Here is a 20257-nt window from a genome sequence, read left to right on the forward strand (position 1 = left end):
GTACTAATACATATATTTTTAAATTTCTTCTTTGATTTCATCATTGACCAATCAGTTGTTTAATAGCATGTTGTTTAACCTCCACGTGTTTGTGTTTTTTCCATTTTTTTTTCTTATAATTGATTTCTAGTTTTGTACTGTTATGGTTGGAAAAGATGCTTGATATGATTTCAGTTTTCTTAAATTTATTGAGACTTATTATGTGGACTAACATGTCATCTGCCATGGAGAATGTTCCACTTGCAGTTGGAAAGAATGTGTATTCGTCGTTTTTGGATGGAATGTTCTGTATATATCTGTTAAGTTGGTCTGTTCTGATGTGTCATTCAAAAGCTGTTTCCTTATTGATTTTCTTTCTGGATGAAATGGGGTGTTAAAGTTCCCTACTGTTGTATCACTGTCGATTTCTTCCTTTACGTATGTTAATCTTTGTATTATGTATTTAGGTACTTTAATGTTGGGTGTATAGATATTTACAATTGTTATATCCTCTTGTTGAATTGATGCCATTATCAGTATGTAATGCCATGTTTTGTTTCTTGTTATAATCTTTGTTGTTAAGTCTATTTTGTCTGATACAGGTATTGCTACCCTGGATTTTTTTTTAGTTTCCATTTGAACAGAATATCTTTTTCCATATCTTTACTTTCAGTTTGTATGTGTCTTTAGGTCTGACGTGAGTCTCTTATAGGTAGAATATAGGTGGGTCTTGTATTTTTATCCATTCTATCGCCCTCTGTCTTTTGATTGGAGCATTTTGACCTTTTACATTTAATTATTGATAGGTATGTACTTACTACCTTTCTGTTCACTGATTTTTGGTTGGTTTCGTAGTTCTTCTGTGTTCCTTTCTTGCTTTCTTGTGATTGATAACTTTCTTTAGTGTTGTCCTTGGCTTTCTTTCTCTTAATTTTTGTGTATCTATTTCAGGTTTTTGCCTTGTGGTTATCATGAGGTTCCTATGTAATATCCAGGTGTATGATATTCTGTATTAAATTGATGGTCACTTGAGATTGAACACATTATATTGGGGCGCCTGGGTGGCGCAGTCGGTTAAGCGTCCGACTTCAGCCAGGTCACGATCTTGCGGTCCGTGAGTTCGAGCCCCGCGTCAGGCTCTGGGCTGATGGCTCAGAGCCTGGAGCCTGTTTCGGATTCTGTGTCTCCCTCTCTCTCTGCCCCTCCCCCGTTCATGCTCTGTCTCTCTCTGTCCCAAAAATAAATAAACGTTGAAAAAAAAAATTAAAAAAAAAAAAAGAGATTGAACACATTATAAAAGAACTTCATTTTTACTCTCCCACCCCGCATTTTGTGTATATGTTTTCATATTTTACATCTTTTTATTATGTGAGTCCCCTTAACTAATTTATTTTATTTGAGAGAGATAGAGAGCAAGCGGGGTAGAGTGGCAGAGAGAGAGAGAATGAGAATCTTTAAGCAGGTTCCATACTCAGTGCGGAGCCCAGTGCAGGGCTTGATCCCATGACCCTGGGATCATGACCAGAGCTGAAATCAAGAGTTAGACACTCAACTGACTAGGCCATCCAGACACCTCTAATTTAAAAAATATAGTTGATTTTACTACTATGTCTTTTAACCTTTATACTAGCTTTATAAATGGTTGCCCTACTACCTTTACTGTGTTTGTTTTTACTCATGAAATTTTTTTCCTTTCATAATTTTCTTCTAAATACAGCCTTTCTTTTCCACTTCAAGAAGCCCTTTAATATTTCTTATAAGGCTGGTTAAGTGGTGATGAAATCCTTTAACTTTAGTTTGGGAAACTCTTTAGCTCACCTTCAATTCTGAATAACTTTGCCGGGTAGAGTATTCTCGGTTGTAGGTTTTTTTTTTTTTTTTTTTTATTCAGCAGTTTGAATATATCATGCCATCCCTTCTGCTAAAAAATCAGCTGATAGCCTTATGGGGTTTCCCTTGTAGGTAATTATTTGCTTCTGTCTTGTTGCTTTTAAAATTCTTTATCTTTAATCTTTGACATTTTACATATTAATGTGCTGTGGTGTGGAACTCCTTGGGTTTATCTTGTTTGGACTTCTCTGTGCTTCCTGAAGTTGGATATTTGTTTTCTTCACCAGTTGGGGGAGGTTTTCAGTTCTTATTTCTTCAAGTAAGTTTTCTCACCCTTTGTCTCTCTTTTCTTCTGGGACCCCTAAATGCAAATTTTTGTTCACTTGATGTTTTCCAAGAGATCCGTAACCTATTCTGTGTCTTTTTTTTTTTTTTTTCTAATTCTTTTTCCTTTTTGCTGTTCTGTTTGGGTGCTTACCATTAGCTTGTCTTCCAGGTCACTGATCTGTTTTTTGCATTCTTTAATCTACTGTTGATTACTTCTAGTGTTTTTTTAATTTCCTTTATTGTATTCTTCAACTGTGGTCCTTTTTAATATTTTCTCTTTGTTGAAGTTCTCATTGAATTCATCTATGCTTCTCTCCAGTTGGTGAGCATCTCTGTGATCATTACTTTAAATTTATTTATCTATTTATTTATTTCTTACTTTGAAATGGTTAGCAGATAGCTTGGTTATCTCTATTGCATTTAGCTCTTTTTCTGAGGTTTTGTCTTGTTGTTTCATTAAAAACATATTTCTCTGTCTTCTCATTTTGCCAGACTTTCTGTGTTTATTTCCATGAATTAGGTAGAACAGATACTTCTCCTAACCTTGAAGGAATGGTCTTGTGTATGGCTATCTCCTGTGTAGACTGCATGTGTCTGGTGACTTTGGCTGTCTGGCTGAAGTTGTGGCTGGTGGTCTTGGGGAACTCTGTGCTGGGGTACCCGGGTGGGATGGCCTGAGCTGAAGTGGGTGTGGACTGGGGTGGTTCTAGGGCTGTCTGCACAGATGGTGCCCTGATGGAGCAGCTAAAGTTGAAGTGGGTACAAGCTGGAGGTCCTGGGGTTCCCTGCTCTGCGCAGATGACACCCTGGCAGGACTGCTGAAGCTAAAGTAGGTGTAAACTGGGTGGTCCCAGGGCTCTTTGTGCACACGGTGCACAGTTGAAGCTGAAGTGGGCATGGGCTAGGGTGGTCTAAGGGATCTCTGTGCTGAGGACAGCTGAAGCTGAAGTGTGTGCACATGAAGGTGTCCTGGGGTGCTTTGTGTGGGAGTGCCCTGGTGAGGTGGCTGGAGCTGACTTGAGAGGGGGCTGGATGGTCCTGGACACTCTGTATAGGGGAATCCTGGTGAGTTGTCTAGATCCAAAGCAGGAATGGGCTGGGTGGTCCCAAGGCACTGCATGTAGTGGGTCCCTTGGTGAATCATCTGGATCCAAAACAGGCATGTGCCAGGAGTTCTTGAGGAGCTCTGTATTGGGGGTGTCCTGGCAAGTTGTCTGGAGCCAAAGTGGTATGGGCCTAAGTGTTTTGGGGTGTTTTGTGCCTGTGTCACCTTGGCAAGACAGACCTATAGTGGGAATTGACCAAGGATATTGTGGTGTGTATTGCACTGGGGTCACATAGGTGGGATGTCTCGGGCTGGTGTGGACTAAGAGCCTGGGGCTTACTGAGGTGATAGGCTGCCTAGGGCACCTGGACCCTGCTTCAGTCCATGCCATCAAGGTGAAGGGAGAATGTAAACCTTGGCCCCTCTGACCTGGAGAGAGTTCCAGCAGCTCCCCCACCATTTGGTGGAGTTCTAGGGCTGGATCTTTTATAATCTAGTTGCCCTTTTAAATTTTGGCCTTTTTTCTGGGGCGCCTGGGTGGCTCAGTCGGTTAAGCAGCCGACTTCGGCTTGGGTCATGATTTCACGGTCCGTGAGTTCGAGCCCCGCGTCGGGCTCTGTGCTGACAGCTCAGAGCCTGGAGCCTGTTTCAGATTCTGTGTCTCCCTCTCTCTGACCCTCCCCCGTTCATGCTCTGTCTCTCTCTCTCTCTCAAAAATAAATAAATAAATAAATAAATACATACATACATACATACATACATACATACATAAATTTTGGCCTTTTTTCTGTGCCCCAGGGCACAAATCTGCTTATGGTCCCTCAGTATATCCCTCCTCAATGTAGTTTGCAGTGACAGGGTAAGGGTTCCTTTCATTCAGCAGTTTTTGTTTCTGTTTCTCTTAACATTCTCTTGTGGTCTCTCCATCTTTTGTTGTGCAAAAGCTGTTCAGTCAGCCCTCAGTTCTTCAGGAGGAATTGCTCTATAAATAGGTATAGATTTGGTATATTCTGTGGGGGTGAGTTCAGAGTCTTTCTGCATTGCCATCTTGGACCAGAAGTCCTAGGCTTTTTTAAAGCATGTACTTTTCCAGCCTTCACCATAACCCGGTTCCAAATCCACTTCCATGTTTTAGGTATTTTTTACTGCACCACTTTATTTCATGGTAACAAAATCTGTATAGTCAGAATTCTCCAGAGAAATAGAATCTACAAAGATATTTATTTTAAAGAATTCATGCATGTGATTACAGCGTCTGACAAGTCCCTAGACCTACAGTTGGGAAGCTGGAGACTCATGATAGCTGTAGTATAGTTTAAGTGTGAGTCTGAAGTCCTGTGAACCAGGAGAGCCAGTAGTGTGATTACAGTCTCAAGCCTGCTATCCTTGGATAGTTAATGTTAAATTCATCCAAAAACACCTTCATAGAAACACTCAGAATAATATTTGATGTAATACTTGGGCACTTTGTGGCCCAGTCAAGTTTACAGATAAAAAAATAAAGCATCACAGGTTACATTTTGTATTTTGTGTGTGTGTGTGTCTGGTTATTTTGGATTTATGTTGGATAGTCTAGTTATGTAGTGCAGGAAATTTGGATTCTGTTACATTCCTCCAAAGAGTGTTAATTCATTTGGTTTAGCAGGCAGTTAACTTGCCTGAACTCAGAGCCTAAACTCTTGTGTCTCCTGTGATGGGCAGCAAGTGAAATCTTTGTTCAGTTCTTTTATCCTTAGCTGGCACTATGAGTTGTTCCATTCATGTGTAGTGCAGGAGAGATCTGGGCTAAGTTTATTGGCAGAATTTGAGACTCTCCTTCTGTGGCTCTCTCCCTTGTGGGATACCCTCTTCTCTAACTTTTGAGTTACTGTAGTTCTTTTTAACTCTGTGCTCCAGTTCATTTATCTCATTTTCTTGCAAGCTAGTCAATTGTTCTTATATTTTTCAAGTTTTATTGTAATGAGTAGAAGCATATTTCTTTTTTCTTTTTTTAAAGATTTTATTTTTAAGTAATCTCTACAACCAGCGTGGGGCTTGAACCCACAACCCTGAGATCAAGAGTCACATACTGTATGGACTGAAGCAGTCAGGTGCCTCTAGAAACATATTTCTCCCTTATGATTGGTTATAGTTTCTTTTGCTGTCTGGTTTCTTGATTTTTTTGGGAAAATTTGAATATGTTAGAAATATAATGTATAACTACAAAATATAAATAATATCTTTTGCCTTGGTTATATATAGTATTCTTAAAAAAAATTTTTTTTTAATGTTTATTTTTTGAGAGGGGGGTGGAGGGGCAGAGAGAGAGGGAGACACAGAATCCAAAGCAGGCTCCAGGCTCCAAGCTGTCAGCACAGAGCCCGATGTGGGGCTTGAACTCAAACTGTGAGATTATGACCTGAGCTGAAGTTGGACACTTAACCGACTGAGCTACCCAGCTGCCCCGGTTATATATAGTTTTCTAACAGGCAGTGGGTAGTGGACAGCCCATAACTCCTTAACCTTTGTTTCTTTCCTTTTCAGTAAGCATTTGCCTTTTAATATCTGACATTCTTTTACTCTTTGTTATATGTAATTTAGTGTTGAAAGTGGAGCTAAATAATAATACAGCCTTTTCTATAATTCTTTTTTTCCCATCTGATACAATTTTTTTTCTTTTTTTTTTTCAGTTTTATTAAGAAATAATTAACATCTGAGCTGTAGAAGTTTGAGGTATACAGCATGATGGTTTGACTTACATATGCTGTGAAATGATTACCACAGGTTTAGTTAATATCCGGGATCTCATATAGATAAAGTAAAAAAAGAAAAAAAATTTTTTTCTGTGATGACAACTTTTAGATCTGCCCTCTTAACAAGTTTCCTATGTATCAAATAACAGTGTTCATTATATTCTTCATGTTGTATATTGCATGTCTAGTACTTATAAGTAGAAGTTTGTACTTTTTTTTTTTAAGTTTATTTTGAGAGAGAGAGCAGGGAGGGGTGGAGAGAGAGAACTCCCTCCAACACTGTCAGTGTGGAGCCCACTGCGGGGCTCAAACCCATGTACTGTGAGGTCATGATCTGAGCTGAAATCAAGAGCCAGATGCTCACCCCGACTGAGCCACCAGGGCTCCTCAGAAGTTTGTACCTTTTGACCACCTTCCTCCACTTGTACCTCCCCCTCGCTGCCTGCTTCTGGTAACCACAAGTCTGGTATCTTTTTCTGAGTTTGGTATGTTTTTTGCTTGTTTTAGAGTCCACATATAGGTGAGATCATACAGTATTTGTCTTTCTCTGTTTGAATTATTTCAATTAGCATGCCTTCAAGGTTCATTCATGTTGTTGCAAATGGTAGGGTTTCCTCTTTTTTTATGTGTATCACAATTTTATCCTTTCCTACTTTGATGGTCACTTAGGTTGTTTCCATGTCTTGGCTATTATAAATAACGCTTCTGTGAACTTGGGGGTGCAGATATCTTTTGGAGTTAGTGTTTTTGTTTCTTTGGATATATTTTCAGAAGTAAAATTGCTGGGTCATATGGTAGTTTTTAGACAAAAATTTTTGAGGAACCTCCATACTGTTTTCGATAGTGGCTGTACTATTTTACAGTCCCACCAACAGTGCACAACGGTTCCTTTTTCTCCACATCTTCGCCAGCATTTATTCTCTCTTGTCTTTTTGATGGTGGGTTTGGCTAATTGTTTAGTCTAATTATGGCATTAATGACATTTTGGGCTGCGTAATTCTTTGTTGTGGAGGACTATCTTGTGCGTTGTTAGGGTGTTTAGTAGCATCCCTGGTCTACTCGGTAGGTGCCAGTAACCCGTTTCTCCTGCCCCCCAGTTATAATAAGGAAAAATGTCTCCTTGGGGGCAAAATTACTGAGTTCAAGTCTAACGAGAAAACACAACGAATTTATATAAGTTTTGCATTCTAATTATACTGTGATGTTTACAGGTAAATAGTTCTTGTAAAGAAGATGACTCTAAACAGAAGCAACCAAACAAGAAAAAGAGGATCATCTATGATTCAGGTAATATTTCTTCTGTGGAGCCTTAAAGTTTTAAAATTATTTTATATCCCTTAGAACACAGTGTTTTCCCAACTGATGTTCTGAGACACACAGCTCTCTCTGTTGTTGTAATATGTCCTGTGAGAAGACTCTATGCTCCAATAAAGTTGAAAACAGTTTTATTGTACTGTAGAACTTGACAGAGCCACAATATATTAACGTGTTAAATATGTTTGTTCAGAGGGGTATACAGTATACATAGCATGTTTCAAACTCACTTTGAACATGACATTTATTTATCAAGTAAGTTTACTTATAAAGCGTATTTATTTATTTTGAGAGAGAGAGGCAGAGAGAGAATCACATGCTGCAAGAGTCTGACACTGTAGGGCTCGATGTGGGGCTCTGCTTCACAAACTGTGAGATCATGACCTGTGCTGAAATCAAGAGTCGGACACTCAACTGACTGAGTCACCCAGGTGCCCCTGACATATTTATTTTTAAAAATATTCATACTAACTTCTCTTTCAGCTGAGCTTCTTGGAGACTGAATTTGAAAAATAGTGCCTTAGAATATTGCTCTGGAAACAAAGATCTAAAATTTAATTTTTGTGCTTTTGATCTGGTCCTTTTTTGTTGGATTTAAAATGGAACAATCACAATATAAAATATTTGAATATACTGTACTTTTAAGATGGGGAATGTTGTATTTTTATGTATGCCTTTTATGATCTGTTAAAATAATGATAGAATTCAAAAAGTTTTAGGTGTTGCTTTTGCGGAGAAGATCCATCTGGTGTGAATTCTTTTTTTTTTTTTAATTTTTTTTTTTTCAACGTTTATTTACTTTTGGGACAGAGAGACAGAGCATGAACGGGGGAGGGGCAGAGAGAGAGGGAGACACAGAATCCGAAACAGGCTCCAGGCTCTGAGCCATCAGCCCAGAGCCCGACGCGGGGCTCGAACTCACGGACTGCGAGATCGTGACCTGAGCTGAGTCGGACGCTTAACCGACTGCGCCACCCAGGCGCCCCTGGTGTGAATTCTTAATAATGCAACCTCTAAGGAAGTATGCATAGATTGTCAGGATTTGACAATAACAGCAAAAATTCTGACTCAATTCTAAAAGTGCTTCAATGTTTATTCTATGTCTTTTACTGCTGTATACAGTAAGGAATTTGAAATAAGTACACATTCCCACTCCCCAGGAGTTTCTATCTTTTGGGAAATTGAAAATTTTGTTGTTTGATACAGTTTTAGTATGAAACAGGATTTATAAATGCATGGTGCAGAGGGAAAGGAAGGATCCTAAAGTTTATGAAACTTCTATTTTTGTACCACTTTGTCTTCATTTGTATTTAAGTGTCCTGGGTGATTAGGTTGTGGTAGACTAATGGCTCCGAAAGATGTCCATGCGCTAATTCCTAGGACTTGTGAATATGTTAGGTTACATGGCAAAAGGGAAACTAAAGTCATAGGTGGCATTAAGGTTGATAATCAGGTGACCTTAAAATAGGGAGATGATCCTGAATTATCTGGGGATGGGCCCACTGTATTCACAAGGAAGAGGGAGGAAAGGGGGAGAGAGAGAGAGACAGAGACAGAGACAGAGACAGAGACTGACCATGGAAAATAGAGAACCAGAAAGATGCAGCATGAGAAGGACTTTGCCTGATGTTCCTTGCTTTGGAGATGGAGGAAGGGAGCCAGAAGCTAAGGAATGTTAGCAGTCACTAGAAACTGGAAAAGACAGGGAAATGGATTTTTCCCTAGAGTATCCAGAAAAGGGTCATAGCCCTGCTGGCACTTTGATGTTAGCCCAGTGAGACCCATATGGGGTTTCTAACCTTCAGAACTATAAGATAATATGTTTATGTTGTTTTAAGCCACTAAATTTGTGGTGATTTGTTATAGTGACAATAGAAAAGTAACACCAAGGCTTAACACTGTGTAGAAGTAACCTGTGAGAATTCATAAAAGGGATTTGCCTCAAAATGGGCCTTGAGGAATTCGTTAACAATGATCACTTTAAGAACACACTGTATTTTATTTTTTCTCTTGAGAGTTTTGTTTCATTTGCTTCTCATGTACAGATTCAGAATCCGAGGAGACAGTGCAGGTAAAAAATGCCAAAAAGCAACCAGAAAAACCTAAACCTGGTAAAATTCTACGCCAGGATCCTGTTACATACATTTCAGAAACAGGTAAGTGTACTGAATATGTTTAATGTTTGAGAGAAGAGTAGTGTGTGTTATGTTCTTGAGCTACTCATTGGTGTCTGGATGAACCTCCTTTACTTTGAATTGAATTTCTGCTGCCTTTTTTTGCTTTGTTGATTTATATTTATCAGGGAAAGGCTGTAATCATCTTTGGCATTTTCTGTGGGTTAAGGGCCTTTGTAAGGGTTAGTTACAGGGGAATTGGCCTTGGAATTTTTTAGGTGTTCTATATTGAGTAAGTTGAAGCTCTATCTTGAATCCTATGTTAAAATATTATTGGTGTATTTTAGGGGCGCCTGAGTGGCTCAGTCGGTTGAGTGTCCGACTTCGGCTCAGGTCATGATCTCACGCTTTGTGAGTTCAAGCCCCGCGTCGGGCTCTATGCTGATGGCTCAGAGCCTGGAGCCTGCTTCAGATTCTGTGTCTCCTCCTGTCTCTGCCCCTCCCATGCTCATGCTCTGTCTCTCTCTGTCCCTCAGTAATAAATAAACGTTAAGGAAAAAAAATTAAAAATATTATTTTAAAACTTTTTTATTTAAGTTTTTTTACTTTGCATGCTAAAGTCATAATAATCTAAGTATATAACAATTATTCATATTTGTGATCTGTGATCTAGCACAGATGTGACCTGAATTCCTTGTATTTTCTTGTGACAGTAAAGATTTTATTAGCATTAGCTTTTTAATAGATGATTGTTTTTATACTTAAATTTATTTGTTCTGTTTTGAGTGGTTAGAAAGCAAAAGCCATTTATAAATAATTGTATACTAATCTTAAAATGGTAAAATAGTATAAATGATTGTTTCATAGATAGTATTCCTTTATGGTGAGGAACTCTGAATTATCATCTTAGGGAAAAAACTCAGATGTGTTGTAAAGTCATTTTTTTTTAAATTGCTGTGAGGATTTTCTTTTTTTTCTCTCCCCACCCCCCCTTTTTTTGAGAGGGGCAGAGAGAGAGACAGAGAGAAGTGGGGCTCACCTGAAGCAGGGCTCAAACCCATGAATCGTGAGATTATGACCTGAGCTGAAGTCAGATGCTTAACCTACTGAGCTGCTCATGCACCCTGTAAAGTAATTTTGGTTGTGGCATTGTTAATTCCTAGAGGAGACTGTAACAGGAATAAAAGGTTAGATGTATTAATCTTCAAATTCACAGAGCCTGTTGAATTGGTTCCTATGTAGAAATACTTGAAGGAACCATGAAAGCATCTCATAGGTTGTTGATTTGTTCATATTGAAGAAAACCTCTGAAATCATTATTTTTAGCACTCTGCTACTTGAATTGCTAGTGAAGTGAACACACCTGGTTTGAAGAGACGGTAAAAGCCACATAATTACTTTGGCACAGCATATTACAGTTTATATTCAACAGACATTTATTGAGTGTTTTTTACATCCCAGAAACTAGGTGCTGGAGGTACAAAAGATGACCAGACTCCGAAGTACTGTAGTAGTCGCTTGAGGTAGCAATAAGCAGTAGTCAGGCAGAGGGCTCGAAGGGCAAGATTTGATCTGGCACTTGAAGGATGAGCAGGCGGTGGAGGGAAGAATGTCAGCTTAGGGGGTGGGATTATTTAAACCATAGCATCCAGCACAAGGCTTGGTATGTTCGTAGGGCACAGAAGAGACTGCCCATATGAGGAGGAGTAGTGGGAGGTAGGATTAGAGAAGACCTTGAAAGCTAGGCAGATGGATTTAGACTTAACATAGCAGAGAAAGGGAACCATTAAAATTCTTGAAGAGAGTTGTGGAATGATGAGAATAGTATTTAAGAGTGATTGCTAGAGGGGTGCCTGGCTGGCTCAGTGGGTAGAGTGTGCAACTCTTGGTCTTCGGGTTGTGAGTTTGAGTCCTATGTTGGATATAGAGATTACTTAAAATATTAAAAGGGCACCTGGGTGGCTCAGTTAGGTTGAGTGTCTGACCCTCTATCTCAGCTCAGGTCTTGATCTCAGGGTCGTGAGTTTAAGTCCTGCGTTGGGCTCTGCACTGTGCATGAAACCTAATAAAAAAAAAAGAAAAGAGTGATTGCTAATGTTCAGGGTGGGATAGAGAGTATAGAAACCATAATTAGGTAAGTCAAGGCATTTCCTAGGGGTGAAGTAATGAGAGACTTAAGTTAGCAATATAAGGGACTGATTTATAAACATTTTTGAGAAATGAGTTACAGATTAGGTTTTTGGATTATCTTTGGTAGTATTATTAGGATAATTGGAGAGTTGATGTCATTACCATGCTAAAGACTTGTTGTTTGTTTTTAAAAAATTTTTTGGTATCCCAACATGGGGCTTGAACTCACAACCCTGAGATCAAGTGTCACACGCTCTACCTACTGAACCGACCAGGCACACTCCCCCCACCCCCCATTTTTTTTTTTTTCAATAACAGCTTTATTGAGATCTACAATTCACCTCTAAGATTTTAATGTTACTGGAATTTGCAGATAAAGGTCAAGGTTTTTGAAGATACGAGTAACAATAAAATTTTTCTTACGTGTATGGGCTGTTACTTGAAAGTATGTGGGTACTCATGGTAGATAAATTGTACAGTAAGTTGGGAATGAAACAGGAAAGAAAGTCCTTGTGTTGTAGAACAAATCTTAGCCTGGAAGGTCAGAAGCCCTGCCTGAGGGACCATCCTCGGTTGCCATCTAACAGTTGTTTGAGTCTCACGGACTATAAAGTAGAGACACTACTTGAATAGGCTTGTTGGAGAGATTTACTGGGATGGTGCATAGGAAAGGGCCAGACCCAGTGCCTGAAGCATATAAAAATAGCTTCGTATAGGTTCTCAGAGACATTTGATTGTTATTCAAATGATCAAAAACAAAATGTAGATAACATGAATGTATTTTCTGTAAACTTTTTGGTAAGCTGAGATAGTTCTTCATTCCGTCAGAGGCCGACTGACTCTAACCTTTTTGTTCTATTGCTAAATATCTGCTTAGGCACATTGTGCAAATGCACTCTTCTATTAAGAGATCCCCCTCCGAGATCTGGCCACCTTTGTGAAGTTTTGAATATGTGGGAGGGATACTAGAAACGTATGGTGATAGGTTTATTATGTAACCAAAGGTGGTGTGATCGAGCTTTCCAGTGACACCCTGGAAACGTCAAAGTTAGTGTGCAGACAGCCGTGGCCTTCAACTGTGGATCAGTTGGCTATCCTTATCTTGTGATTTTAGGTACACAGAAGGGTCAGACAATTTAAGCTCTGATCACAGATTTTCTTTAACACGGGATCATTTATTTCAGGCCAGGTATTTTCAAATGTTATTTTCTGAAGAGATATCCAGCACTTTATCTGAAATTTTAACGAACATTATCCATGTTTCTGTCATTCTGCTGGTGGCATGTATGTGTGAAAGTAAACATTGTCCCCTTATTTTAGTTGGAAATTTGGGGTGTGATGTACCCATCTAATAGGATGTTCAGTATTTATTACATAGTATTCTGTTTTTGTTTGTTTGTTTGTTTGTTTGTTTTTTTAGAATTAAAACATGCCTGTTTTGTCTTCTCATGTTTTTTTATTCTTTGAAATTACAGGTTCATGGGAAGAAAATAATCCCTTTTTCTTCCTTTTATAGGATAATGAACTGTTAAAACGAAGTCCATAATAAAATCAGGAATATAATGGGTTTTAAGAAAAGTGCAGCTTCTTGAAATTAATAAACTGGGAAATTCATCACCTTAAAATATTTTTAAAAATTATTCTTTACTTTTTTTAAAGCTAAAACTACAGTTGTTCAGTACCAGGTTATGAATAAATATTCACATTATAAATGTAAATGTTTATATTGCAAGTATAAGATTAACCTAAAATTGTATTGTTTATTTGGGGATTGGAACCTCTTGTGGAAAAGGATTATATGACAATGATTTAATTTTAAAAACCTGTTAATAACAAAAGAAACAATTTTTGCTTCATTATTCCTTATTTTATCTTTCATATACCAATTTTTGTTTGGTGTTTTTCTTGCATTTGTGGTGTTTAGGAGCAGAAACTCTTAAATCAGATTGCCTGAGATGACGTTCATTTACCTTCCTTGTGTCTTAGTTTCCTCACTTGGGGGTTGGGGCTAGCAGAGCACTTGAAAAGCATTTAAAACAGGGTTGGGCGTATAGTAAATGGTCAATAAGTACTAACTGTTATTCTTACATTTTAACTTTATTTTATCCCTACGTCTGCCTTTAAAGACTATGCTAAAAAATAAAAACATTTTGCTTTTGCTTAAGTGCTTAGGACTTTCTGTTGATTATGTAACTGTGCCTCAGAAATTTAGAAATTGTATCTGACTCACTTAATGTTGTGGATATACACTGTCAGTATGGTAACTACTATTTACTTGTAGCTGTTGAGCACTTGAATGTGATTGGCCCAACTGAGAGTGTTGTAAGTATATGTACAGATTTGAAGACTTGGTACAAAAAGAAGTAAATTGTCTCATTAATAATTTTTTAGTATTGATCACATGTTGAAATGATAATTTGGATATATTGAGTTGAATACAGTATATCATTAAATTTAATTTCACTTATTTCTTTTCCACTTTCTTTAAGTGTGGTTATTTGGGTTAAATAAAATATATTACAGTTAATTTCACTTGTTTCTTTTCACTTTTTTAAAATATGGTTATGAGAAGTTTAAAACTACATATGTAGCTCACATTTTATTCTGGTTGCACAGGGCTATATAAACAATGAGAAAACATTTAGGAAGTAACCTTAATTTAGAAAATAACCTGCTTCATTCAAGTGCTTTTACTTTATATTATTATACATTTGTTTAGGCTATATTGTTTTACAGATCTTTAGGCTTATCGTCTAGCTCCGTGACATATTTTTCATCATCATTTTGATTAAATGTGTCTTCTGTTGATTTTTAAATTAGTTTGATTACATCAACCTCCCAAATTACAGGAAAAGGAAAAAAATGGCTTATAAATACCTTCATAGCTAACCACTGGCTCTAGTAAAATGTTCTTGTAAGTTGGTAAAAACCCAAATACTTGTTGTACTGGGTAAATATATTTACTTTTAGCTGTTTAATGAAGTGAGAGACCTTGAGTTTTGTTTGGCAAAGATGACCTTTTATTATGCAGTTTCATCAGGAGCTGCTGTTTGGCTGAAAATGATGGGGGTTTTTTCCTGTCTTGAAAGTTGTTTATGACTGGTAGTTTTAATTGAGCACATAATTCCAGAGACTGTGCTCTTGAGGTTATAATCATTTGGGAGATGTTAAGTGGGAAAAAATTGGGAATGTAATGTTCTCCAGTTTACCATGTAATATTGGCGACCTGTGACTTGGGAAAATAGTAGCAGAAAATACTGCTCTGTGTGTAATATTCTCTTTTGCTGATTTTTAGAGACATAATAGTTTTGTTTACCAGACAAATGGGAATAGATTATGTAAGGATAGAGTACTTTTCTTAGACATTTTCAGGGAAACCAAAGCGATTGAGACGGAAAATTTCCTTGAAGTGAGAGGAAACTAAGAACTAAGAACTGTGTGTTACATTTCTTGGATTATACTTGTTCAAAAATTAATTTTGATTTGTGCACTAAGACTCTATAAAGAAACTAAATTTATCATTTTGGTGGATGAGTAAAGTATTTAGATTAATATTATTTTAAATTATCTGAGTAAAACATTAACACATTCTCACTGAAAGAGAAGTAAACAATTCAGATGACAATGTTTCATTCTCTCATCTATCCCTTTTGCCTTATATAGCTATATAAATAAAATATGTATACACACACCCACGTGTACATATATACACACTTGTATTTATTTGAGTGGCATTTTATTATAAAATTCTGTAGCTTGCTTTTTCATAACTTAATGTCTTTGGCTCCCTCTTTCCCTCCCTCCCTCCCTCCCTTACTCTCCCTGTCTTCCTCCTTGTCCCTTCCTCATTTTCTGCCTCTTTGTCTCAATACAGAAAGATTCCTGTCTCATCTTTTAAACTTCTACATGGAATTTGATAGTATGCATTTAATTTTTCTCATGCTCTTATTTTGGATATTAGATTATTGATGTGTGTACTTGTTTGTGCTTCATTGTAATGTAATATATTTAATAAATGAACCATTCACAATGAGGAATATGATCACTTAAAAGAGGGGAGTATTTCTTGAGGTTCATTTGAAGAATGTAGTTTAGCTGCCTATATTATGAAGGGTACATAGGGCTTCCACTTTCTGTTTCTGGGCCCAGTGCTCTTATGAAGGTTCTCACTGCACCCCTACCAGCAGCATTTTTAGTTTCCTTTTGACTTTTATTAATCTTCTGGATAAAAGCACCACTAATAATATATTTTTTTGAACAAATACTGCTGTTCCGTCAGGTCTTTTCCAGTTTTCAGGTTCCAAAAGGGGGACTTAACACTTACCTATATTAGATTTCTTTCTGAAATAAGCTCTTACATTTTTACCTTATTAGATTCCAGGCTTTTGTAACCTGATTCAGTCATTTATTTAACAATATTTAACAATATTTAACAATATTAAATCCTCACTAATTTATTCAACAAATATCCTGTATGTACATAATAGTGTACTGGATAATCTATGAAATAGATAAAAGAATAAAATGTAGTCTTCAAGGGTGTAGAGTTCATTGGGGAGATAAGTCTTTTATATAAAAATTACATAAGGAAAAAATTAACAGCAATAAAAATGTCTCCTGAGGATATTCAGGCATGGGAGAGGTAACTTCTATTTTGGAGGTTTGGGAAACGTTTCCTAGAGAGAGAAATTCGAGATAAATGTGAAAGGTTTTAGAAGAGTTTAACTTGTAGATTTAGGTATTATGTATACCAGAAAGAGAGAATAATGTGGAAGCTTAGAAATCAATAGTGCTATTTCATACGCATTATTCATTACTTTCATACTTATAGAAAGAGAAACTTTAAAAAATTCAACTTAAAAACTTTTACAGATTTATACCAGTTTAATACTGCCTACTGTTGCAGCTCATATTTTCTTGCTTACAGCATCTTTTACATAGGAGTTTCTTACTTTATTTGAAACAAGACTTGTGTCCAGAGTGCAAGGCGGGAAGAATTCTACCAGAATGATAAAATAAATTTTATCTTGTATACTACTATAGATTTTTTTTCAAAACACTTTTGCTGACCTCATGGAATAGCATTATTCATTATATGGCTTATATTTCATAGTCACCTCATTTGATCTTCAAATCTAATAGAGATGACTTTTCAGAAGCAGTTTTCAATCTAAGGTTACACAAAGTTTCACTGTGGAAGAATGCGGTAGTTCTTTGCATGTCCCTCATCTACTTGTTTTTTCATATCCTGTGATTTCATACCTTCTACAAATTTGATAAACATATCTTTGTATTTCTTTCTGAATCATTGGCAAAATTATTCATTTTTTAAAGTTTAGTTTGAGAGACAGAGACAATGTGAGTTGGGGAGAGGCAGAGAGAGAGAGAGAGCGAGGGAGAGAGAGAATCCCAAGCAGGCTTTGCGCTGCCAGTACAGAACCCCGTGCGGGGCTCAAACCCATGAAACTGTGAGATCAGGACCTGAGCCGAAATGAAGAGTCAGATGCCTGAGTCACCCATGCGCCCCTAAATTTGTTTTGTATTAAGAGACAGGTAAAGAAACCTTTTCCAAAATGACATGATCTGTTATCAGCACCTTGGATATAGCTCTTCTGTTTCTCATGAATTACTTGTAGATCTTAATAACCACTGTTACCTATGTTGTATTTCTTCATCTTGTATAGGGTGCAGGAGAGCTCTCTTCAAAAGGGTTATTTGGCTCAAAATGTTAATACTGTAGATGTTGGAAACCCTGGTTTACCCAATCAGAAGAGAAATTGGTGAATGTTTTGTTGAACTCGAGATATCCCTTGTTTCTAGATTTATTTCATCTGCTAGTCCTGTAACTTAATAGAATAAATAAGCGCTTAGGTCAGCATTGTTTGTTTCTGGGAACTCCATCTTCTTCTGTTGAATATTCCTTTTGTCTTCCTCTTGATACTGTTGCACAGAACTGTCACCAGACCTTTCCTCTTCTACAGTTCTGTGGTTGGAAATGTGCCTTTCTCTTTTTGGCAATTTGGGTTCCATTTCTCATCTTTAATCTTTAGCGATTTCTTCCATTTTATAGATGATTCAAAGGCCATTGATACTGCTTTGGCAATTTTATTTACAGATTCACATTAACTGAAACATCTTTATAAGAGCTGGATGCTTTCTTGCAATCTTTTTTGCCTCCTAGTTCTTCAGTCCTATTTTAATAGTGTGTATTACGAGACTTGAAAAGAATTAAGTGGCATATGGAGCACTGGAGTATCTGGAATGATTATTGAGATTCTGAAATATCTTTGAAAATGAACAGACTGGGGCGCCTGGGTGGCTTAGCCCATTTGGCGGCCGACTCTTGGTTTCAGCTCAGGCCATGATCTCATGGTTCATGGGTTCAAGCCCCATGTCAGGCTCTGCGCTGATAGCACAGAGCCTGCTTGGGATTCTCTCTCCATCTCTCTCTGCGCCTCCCCTGCTCGTGTTCTCTCTCTCTCTTTCAAATAAACATTAAAAAAAATGAACAGACTGTTGTTTGTTCTTGTAACCCATATTTTGCTATCAGGCACTTGTGAAACCATGAGAGACACAGGATTGTATTCCAGAATGCCAAGGAAGTAGTACTATATTAGGAAAATAATAACTAAATACTAATGAAGTAATATACAAGTGGTTTATATTTGGCATTAATACTGAGACAGCATTGTTACCTCCTCCCACATGTGGGGAAGTGGAATATGAATGGAAGTGGGGAATTGTGTTGCTGAGCTGCTCCCTTTACTCTTTGTGGCCAATCAGGTTTCCTTGTATTGCATGTTTCATACCTGAAAATTGTAAGAAGTTGTGGGTGTTGTACCTGTGTCCTACTGTCCAAGCCTCCTTCCACCCACTTTTCTTTTTTTGTGAGATCCAGTGGCGATAGAAGGAGAGTAAGTGGTAAAATGTTCCACTTTCTTCTCCTGTGTTCTGTTTTCTTAGTAACTGAAACCAGCTGTGACTTTCCATGGACGGTTTTTGCTGCTCTGGTAGGGACTCGGCACCGTGTGGTGGATGACATCACAGTACAAGCCAGTACATTTTTTCTTGTTTACCATTACTCACCTCACTACACCTCACAAATGATAAAATGGGTTTATTTAAAAAATATAACAAAGTCTGAGTCTAAGAGGATTTGTTGGTAATGAATCAAATCATGTGTTCTCTTAATTTCTTGATTAAAGGTGAGCAGTTACAGAGGTTTTATTTAATTATACTGAAGTACAGAATGTCTGATTCACCACATAAATGGTGCAAAGATGGTATGTTTAGTTTCTCTTCCATCCATTTAATTAACAAATATTGAAGACTTGGCATGCTTCTGAACTTTTCTCTACTTCCAAAACCAAAATGACAGTTTGGGTTTTTGACTCAAGGAAAGTGTTGAAAAAGAACTTGGTAGAAAAAGGCTCTAAAAACTCGGATTCCTTTTTCAGTTTTTGGCTAGTTGTTACCAAATAATTTTTAATCTCTGTAACCAGATCTGTCTAGCATGATCTCCATTAATTTGGTTTCTGTGTATTCCAGACTGAAGGAAGGAAAATCAGAATCCCCAGGTCTCAGCAGGATAAACTCCATAATTAGATATTTTTCCTTCTTGGCTTATAAATAGGTTTCTGTGTAGACCTGTGCATTATTTTCTTTCTCTGATTTGTTACCCTTTCTAAACAAATGAATGTATCTAACTCAGAGTGGCAAAGCAATCTTCTCTCCCAGGCAATTCCTCTGCTGTATGTTGGATAATGCTAGTTTACTTGGTGATTGTTACTACTTTCGAGGTTGTGTTGTATATAAATAAAAATAGATGGTGTTTTTATAAGGAGACAGATATCCTGGAGGGAGATTCTGAGTGTTCAATTGCCCATGATTTTCAACTAGGTCTAAGAAATTGGACTTAGATCTGTTTATCATTATCGTATTATACGTTCCTGGGGAGAAGAGAACACAGTTTGCCTTTGGCTTCTGACAATGCAAGAACAAATTTAGGCTTATTAAAAAATAAGAACAAATGTTAAAAAAGAGAAACAACGATAACTTTATTTGGAATGTTTCATTTGTGCACACTGTGTAGGATTGTAAAATATTTATTTTCTATGAGGATGGTCACAGCAACACCTGTTAAAATGACTGTCTTCTGCAAGCAGCTGATGGCATTGTTTTCATCTTTGGCCTCTTTTGCCTTCATTTTCAATAATGTATTGGTGTAGCCTTTGAAATACTAAAGGCTATAGGAGTTTTAAGACAACTAGTTCAGAAGTCCTAGTACAAAGACATAGCACTGCTGCTTTCTGCAGGTTTTCTGCCTTTATCAAGGTAAGATGACAGAATGCTTTCAGATATGCCTATTAGTTTATAGAACACCATATTTTTTTTTTTTCTGTATTCTCCTTGATGATCCTCTGTGTTTATAGGAAATACCCCTATGCTTAGGATCATGAGTTTATTTATTTATTTTTTTTTTTGGTGTTAGCTTTTCCCATAACTATAAGGAATATTATTGGGAAGTGCATAAATCATGGAGTACTAAGTAAGTGTCAAATCAGGCAAGCCAGTCTTTTTTCTCTTTTCGTGGCTGTATTTCACTAGAATTTCTCCTACTTTCCAAGGGGATTGTAGAGCTATTTATTTTGTGGTTAGTACAGAAAAAGGGGCCTTGTATGCAGTTTTAGCTAGTACGATATAAAATACTTGAAATTTTATTCAGAACACTTCTAGCTTTAAAATCGTTTTTTGTTTTTTTTTTTTTTTTTTTTTTTTTTTTTTTT

At 37.2% G+C, this 20257-nt stretch overlaps 1 protein-coding gene across 2 annotated transcripts in view; it reads left to right on the plus strand.

Annotated features, from left to right (window-relative positions):
- The window catches only part of RFC1 (replication factor C subunit 1), an 88179-nt gene that overhangs the window by 27383 nt on the left and 40539 nt on the right, over nt 1-20257 (plus strand). For both annotated transcript variants that reach the window (XR_005793513.1, XM_040485555.1), the window contains exons 3-4: nt 7125-7200; nt 9273-9383. Coding sequence is in view for 1 of the 2 variants with exons in the window: in XM_040485555.1 (XP_040341489.1) it covers nt 7125-7200; nt 9273-9383 (187 nt within the window). In the remaining variant the exon portion in view is untranslated. The remainder of the gene's footprint in view (nt 1-7124; nt 7201-9272; nt 9384-20257) is intronic.

Source organism: Herpailurus yagouaroundi, unplaced genomic scaffold (genome assembly GCF_014898765.1).
Source record: "Herpailurus yagouaroundi ecotype Mexico unplaced genomic scaffold, PumYag 28, whole genome shotgun sequence".
Lineage (NCBI taxonomy): Eukaryota > Metazoa > Chordata > Mammalia > Carnivora > Felidae > Herpailurus > Herpailurus yagouaroundi.